The 7406-nt window shown below is 43.3% G+C and overlaps 1 protein-coding gene across 1 annotated transcript in view; it reads left to right on the top strand.

The window, feature by feature from the left end:
• The first annotated feature begins 4196 nt into the window (after window positions 1–4196).
• The window catches only part of LOC128738374 (alpha/beta hydrolase domain-containing protein 17B-like), a 14585-nt gene continuing 11375 nt past the window's right edge, over window positions 4197–7406 (top strand). Inside the window, exon 1 of the mRNA XM_053833441.1 lies at window positions 4197–4986. Coding sequence (XP_053689416.1) covers window positions 4712–4986 — 275 coding nt within the window. The 5' untranslated portion in view covers window positions 4197–4711. The remainder of the gene's footprint in view (window positions 4987–7406) is intronic.

Genomic DNA, 7406 nt, shown 5'->3' with positions numbered 1-7406 from the left:
ATACTCATTTCGCGATTCGATCTGTTATGCACTGTTAAATCTATTCGAAATTTTACCTTTAGTATTAACTGTATTCTCCGCACATTGTACTCGGTCCTGGCCTACTCGTCGCCAATTCATTGCGTGTCTCCTTCAACCGCTTCGACGCGCTTCAACCTGGTTGAGCTATCTAGCGCGTTGGACCCCTCTATTTCTTGTGCCAGTTGGGTTTTTGGAGAGAACGGATTTCACTGCACAGTCGTCCGGCATCCTTGCGACATGGCCGGCCCACCGTAGTCTCCCAACTTTCGCCAGGTGTACGATGGGAATCTCTCCAAGCAGCGCCTGTAGCTCGTGATTCATACGCCTCCGCCACTCTCCGCTTTCCGTTTGTACTCCACCAAAAATAGTTCGCAACACCTTTCGTTCAAATACGGCAAGTGCACGTATGTCTTTCGTAAGCAAAGTTACTGTCTGAAGTCTGTAGAGGACTACCGGTCTGACTAGCGTTGTGCGGCGGCGTATACTCCCTGATCGAAGCGAAGCGTCTTGCGGAGAGAAAAGTAGGCTCGATTTCCAGCGTGAATGCGTCGTTGAATCGGTGTCGGTCGACGGTGACCAAAGATCCCAAATATACGAACTCATCAACCACTTCCATTTCATCGCCGTCAATAGTCACTGTCCGTTGGAGGCAAACGTTGCTTTGTCTGGATCCTCTTCCTTCCATATATTTAGTTTTCGACGCATTGATTTGTAACCCTATCCTCTTAGCATCCGTTTTTAGTCTGGCGTAGATTGCCTCCGCCGACCCAAGGTTTCTAGTAATGATGTCGAGGTCATCTGCGAAGCCTATGAGTTGGCTACTATTGCTGAAGATCGTTCCTCTCGTTTCGATGCCCGGTTGCCGGATCACACCAGCGATGTTGAATAACATACAGAACAGTCTATCCCCTTACCGCAACCCTCTATGCAGCGGGGTGCTATCCCTATCTTAGCGAACGGTGTTTGACAGTCGACTTAACGAAGGGCGCTATTCCAGAAAAAGCGCCTGTCTGACAGGTAAATTTGATGCCACCATTGTCGAGTAAAACGTATGCAGTGACTTGCTGTTTCTTTTTCGCATGTGCTGAGATGTTGGCGACAAAAGCATGGCACCCATCGGAAGCCCTGCCTCTACGCGTTTCGAAAGGACTCGAGAGTGCTCCCGAAACGCGTACGTAGCACATCACTCTCTCCAGTGTAGCCCTTGATCAGCCGCGTCAGTTTGTCCTGAAACCCGTACTCATGCATTATTTGCCATAGCTGTTCGCGTTCAACTGTGTCATATGCTGCCCTGAAAATTTTCGTGGATTTCAATGCGTGGACAGGATGCGTGAATGCGGGGATTTGCCGAGTAGTAGCACGGGCCCTGACAAAGCACGCTTGATACTGTCCTACGAGTTCTCTTGCTATTGAGAATAGACGACGCAGCAAAATCTGGGAGAGCACCTTGTAGGTGGTGTTGATCAGCGTAATGCCGCGGTAATTACAGCAGTCTAACCGATTGTCTTTTTTGTAGAAGAAACAGACTACATTTTCCATCCCCACCTCCGGTAATTTCTCCTCTTCCCATATCCTTGAAATTATCTAGCGAAGTGCCGTTGCTAGCGGTTCTTGGTAATTTTTGAATAGTTCTACCGGGAGTTTGTCCTTTTCGGCGGCTGTATTATTCTTCAGCTGACGAATTTCTCGCCGGACCACTTCGAGATCGGGAAGCGGCACGCTGTTGTCGTTTGTAGGCACTTCTAGGTTAATGTCAGGGTTAGGTGTGTAGTATTTACGAGTTTGGTTCACCTTCTCGTAAAACTTGCGCGTGTCATTAGCCCGGAAGAATTGTTCCAACTCCTCACGATCTCTGTCCTCCTTCTGGCGCTTTTTCCTTTTTAGGATCGTGGTCAACGCATTTGGCGCTCATCGATACTTTGCAAATTCTCTCTCGTGGATATGCTTAGATACTTTTTCCAAGCTCTTTTTTCCTCTCTATCGCTTGTTGGCAACCCCCGTCAAACCAATCAAATCGTGCACTTTGTGGGTACCTTTGCGAAAGAAAGTCTCGGGAAGCTGCAAAGTTGATGCATCGCTGGCCGTTATCAATCGTCTCGGTGTGCAGGCTATGGGGTGCCGATCACCGGTCCCATGCCGTTCTATAAATTGCCAGTCCATTACGCTAACCTGCACCGCTCTGGTGAAATTGGGCTTGGCCGGCAAGGATCCTCCACTCCTTCTCGCCTTTGCCACAGATTTCCAGCAGTGCCACGATGCCAAACTGTCGGGGTTCTAATCGAACGAGCAGCACCCTGACGCCGCCCACGAAATTTAGCGATCTGCAGTTCCAGGTACCAAATTTCCACTCCATGTCCTTATTAGGTCGCCTTTGTCCATGCCGCATGTTCCGAGCAGAAATTCCTTGTTTTTAGTGTGTTGAATTTAGATAGGCTGCCGTACTAGGGCCACGCTACCGAGTCTCGTGTTGGGCATATTCAACCTTGGATTGTAAAAAAACTAGATTTGATATTTACGAACGGTTTTTGTTATTTTGTTCTTACAGTTTTCATGTTACAAAAGCTCATGCAAACGTGTACTTTCGTTCAGCAGCTTGTCCTTTAAGCGTCCTTCAACGCGCGGCCGAAAAAACGTCACATTTGTACCACGTTTCCTCTATATGTACTGGTTTGTGAAAACATAAAAAATCAAATATTTTTTTATTTAGTATTACAAGTAGACGAGGACTCTTTAAAAAAATCAGTTTTTGTAGCTCGAAAAACAAAGTCAAAAATCAATCTTTTTGTTTTAACCACTGCCATTTTGCAACATACATATACAGTAGTCAGCCCACAATCATGGGACACACACACAGTTATGGACCGTTTTAGCTTTATCTGCCGCTTAATACGCGAATATTATACATAGCAGCTAAAACTTAAATGACCCACAACAGCCACGTAGCCAGAGGTGGGGGCCAGGAGTCATATCTTGGCTCCTAATACATTATATGCATATCTTATTGGTTATAACTATAATATATTATAATACATTTAATGTATTGTGGTTCTAAACGAAAAAATATGCATATAAAACAGTTAAAATCAAAATTGGGCCCCCGGGCCCCCCCTTCTGGCTACGTGGCTGACCCACAATTGTTTTTGACCCATAATTGTGGACTGACTGTATTTTGTAAATTTTAACGATGCTAGATTGCCAACTATTTATTCTACAAAAATTCGCATTAATCTCGGGTAGGTAACTTTTTCATTTCAACGTAGCTGACAATAAGAGATTGCACGAATCGGTTGTCGGAGTCACTAGCTAGCTAAATGTTTTGAAAAATTTCTTTTCAATGCTTTAGTTTTTCGCCGTAAAAAGCGGAAAAGAGGGGTCACTAAAAGAATCTCTCATTGTCAGATACAGTCGAAATGAAAAAGTATCCCGCAGTAATAATCTTTTTGCATGGCTTATGCCACTTATGCGATAATTTGAAAACTTAATCCAGATTGGAGCGACACCTTTCAATAATTAGCCGCAATCATTTGCTAAGGACGCCATCTTTCGCATATCTCAGGAAAATCAGAACAAATTTTTGGTTCGTAATTTTGAAATTTTGCTGTGAGTTTCATAGCACAGCTCTACTCACTGTTCACCAAAATTTTATCGTTTCTGATACATAAACATAACAAATGTCAGGGTAGCCAGAATACTGAATTTAATTACAATACTTAAACCACAATTACTGACTAAATCTAACAGCTTTACAGTGATGCGTAAATCAACTACTAACAACAAATTAAAAATTAATTATGTGTTCTGTATGCTTAAGATTGCCACTTCAAGTTATTCCAATAAAATAATTCACATTTCCTGCATTCGTTTTTGCGGTTTTTGCAGCTTCAATTGTGGGCGCAAAGGTATTGGCAACACAACTGAAGGTGGGCAATCGTGTGAGCGAAATGGAAGAGACAACAAAAGGAGAAAATAAAGCGCGTAGAACGCGTAGAACGAGTATTAACATTTCTCACTTATCACCATGCTCTCTCTCGGTCACGCTCACGATATTTGCGTATCTCCCGTCGCGTTCCTCTTTGTTCGTGTTTTGTTCGTTCGGTGAGGTTCGGTGATGATGAGCGTGAAGCGTCATAGATGAGACATTGACAGAATACTTGAATCGAAAACTGCAAAAAGTCAGCCAGCAGCTTACTGGAAGGGAGTGTGTGGCATTTTTGCTAGGAAGAAAAAATAGTACGCGAAAAACAGTACAATTTTGTGTAAATTTGCTGATAAAAGTGTTTAATTCGTGTGCGCTAATCACATTTGCGTCAGGAATATGTTGGTTTGCCACAGTGTCAGAAGCGAATCTGTGCTAGACTAGCCAGTAGTAGGAAGTCAAATCTATTGTGTTTTGTGTAAACCTGTAGCAGTCATTTTTTCTTGAGGCTGTGAAAAAGTCTGCTGCCTAGTTTTATAAAAGAAAAATTCGCTGGAAAAATAAGTGTTTATTTTGCTTGTGAGCTTTGTGAACTGTAGTTTTGGTGTAGCGAAGCCATTCAAGCTGGAACCAGCAAAAGAAGCAAGTGTTACAGCCACAGCTCGTAAGCTCGGATCGGAAGGAACCGTTTCCGCTGAATCCGAATCGGGCACAGCAGTAGCAACGGTAACAGTCGCTGATTCGACAGGAGAAGTATCCGATAGCAAAAGAAAGATGAATGGTCTCAGCTTCAGTGAACTCTGTTGTCTGTTCTGCTGTCCTCCCTGTCCGGGGAGGATCGCTTCCAAGCTAGCCTTCCTGCCCCCGGAAGCGAGCTACGAGCTGAAAGCGGACGATGCAGCCAACAGTAAATTTACGCTGAATTTGCTGGATCGAGCAGACTGGCAGTACGGTGACCGAGAGAAAGAATGCTTTGAGGCATTTTTTGCGAGGTCCTCCAGAGGGAACCGAATAGCCTGCCTATTCGTTAAGTGCAGTACTAATGCTAGGTAAGTGGACATCACCTACATTAACCCATTTCTAGTCCCAACATAGCGTGTGTTGGACATAATAAATCCATGTTTAGTGAACCAGATGATCACTGATAATGATCTGAAGGTTGCTGGCAAGGTACCTACATACAGAGAAGTAACGGTAGTCGTCTAACATGCAAACAAGAGCAACGCAACACTGCGTGCTTGGTAGGCTACTATATCATGTTGAACATGGCATGAGCCAATTATGCCTAATCCGACAGTACACTTGAACTCTACATTCCGTGGATCTATTTTGATTCATGCTGCACCTACAACTACGATCAATAAAAACGGTGAATAAATCGAATTTCACTGTAAACGTTCCACTCATTGACTCCTCGCGTACAATTTCCTCTATTAGAGAAGTCGTTTAAAACAGCTGCTATCAGGTTTAGGAAATCTAATTATTTGTCATCAAATGGTGAAAGATTTTTAGTGTCCGGCGTTGAGAATTTCTCGTCCCTGCAACTCAAGGAAATAAAATCGACTGATAAGACTTAGCGATAAGAGCAGAAAACATCGGGCTGTGAACGAATTCACGTACTTCATCCAATGCTGTGGAACGAATTCAACTGTGCTGAAATTGGTTTGCGAATTTGTTTAGTCTTCCAATATTATTTTCACTGCTTTACTGTGGACTTCGTTGATAAACTTCCATGCAGGAATTTCACAGCTATCGGAGCTGTTAAGGTAGATTTTTTCGACGAATTACAAGTTAGGAATCACTGACGTCATACTATGCATAGTATTTGGGATATTTTCAATTATCAGGTTTCTGAAACATAGAACTCTCTAAAGAGCGGTAACTTCTGTCACTATACTTAACTTTATCAATGATTGCTGAGTAACAGTTTATTTATTTGCTCAAGCTCCCCAAATTAGGTACGGCACTGTAAAAAGGAGTACGAATTTAACCACAGCGACGGAAGTCTGTGCTGCATTGCGCGTCGCATGCATCATAGCACCAAGCTAAGTCGATTGCTCCAATCACAAAGGAAGTTTTTTTGCGTTGATAAGATATCGGGCAGCACTAATTCACACTAATTACTCGAAATTGAGTCATATATACTACAGTGACCAAAAATATTCTGTAACCTTTTTCAGTCTGTCAGATCGGAAACGGATTCGTCGGAATGCCCAATTTCGGAAGCAGTTTTTGGCACAAAACAGGGGTTCTGTATTTGAAAATGTATTCACTCCACTCTTCTTACTTACTTACTTTAGCTGCCGAGAGCCGGGGTGGCTCTTGCCGTATCAAGAATTCCTCTCCATTGTACTCGGTCCTGGGCTACTCGTCGCCAATTCGTTGCGCGTCTCGACACGCGCAAGTCGGCTTCAACCCGGTCGAGCGCCATCTAGCAAGTTGGACCCCTCTATTCCTGGTGCCGGTGGGGTTCTTGAAGAGGACGGATTTCACGGCACAGTTGTCCGGCATTCTTGTGGCGTGGCCGGCCCACCGTAGCCTCCCAACTTTCGCCAGGTTAGGTTAGTCTCATACAACCGGTGCTTGCAGCTCAAGTCTCATTTTACACTTTTTTACGATTTTTGAATTATCGTGGTTTTTTATGACAATTTTTGAGTTAACACGGTTTTTTATGACGATTTTTGAATTAACGTGATTTTTTGCATCATCGAATTGACGCGATTTTTGAATTTGAGCGGTTTTTCGACGACTTTGAATAAACACGGTCTATTTTGTGACGATTTTTGAATTGACGGGAAATTAGTAGTCATCAACTTTTCGTCGGAAAGCCCAATTTTGGAAGCAGTTTTTGGTCCAAAAACGGAGTTTTGTTCGTAAAATTGTAAATACTGCATTCTTCTTGCGAATCTGAACAGTTCAAATATATTTTTATGAACAGAATTTTTGTTTCAAACAAAAAAACTGCTTTTGAAATTGGCAGAATCGATGACGACTAATTTCATCTTAACGCGGTTTGTTTTACAACATATTTCAAATTAGGGAACTTCATTTCGACCTACAAAAGTTCGGGAATGTCGGGGATATTTGACATTGGAAGAAATTCCGAGCCTGTTGGAAATTAAGTAAAAGTTGCTCTAAATTGCATTTTTTTTTGTTCAAGTTGCCAGAACACAGCTTTGCTAGAGCACAGCGTTGGTCAGCCAAATACTGTGAGCGTGTGTAAGTGTTCTGCAAAGCATCCATATAGCAGGCAGAATCGTCCACATCCTTTAGAGTACCAAGAAATGCAAGATATGACCCGGAGTAATCGCCGCGTCTGCTGTTGAATCTTGTGCTAGATATACCGACGCACGCGAATTAATCATATCTTTTGTGTCGGATAGCGGCGTGAAATAAATTTCATCCGTCAGCGTGCGACCGTCATCTAATATTGTTTTATCGAACGCACCATGCGTTCCCAGGCACCACC

Source organism: Sabethes cyaneus, chromosome 2 (assembly GCF_943734655.1).
Source record: "Sabethes cyaneus chromosome 2, idSabCyanKW18_F2, whole genome shotgun sequence".
Lineage (NCBI taxonomy): Eukaryota > Metazoa > Arthropoda > Insecta > Diptera > Culicidae > Sabethes > Sabethes cyaneus.
Note: the sequence above shows the minus strand (reverse complement) of the source record. Positions and strands in the feature narration are given on the sequence as shown.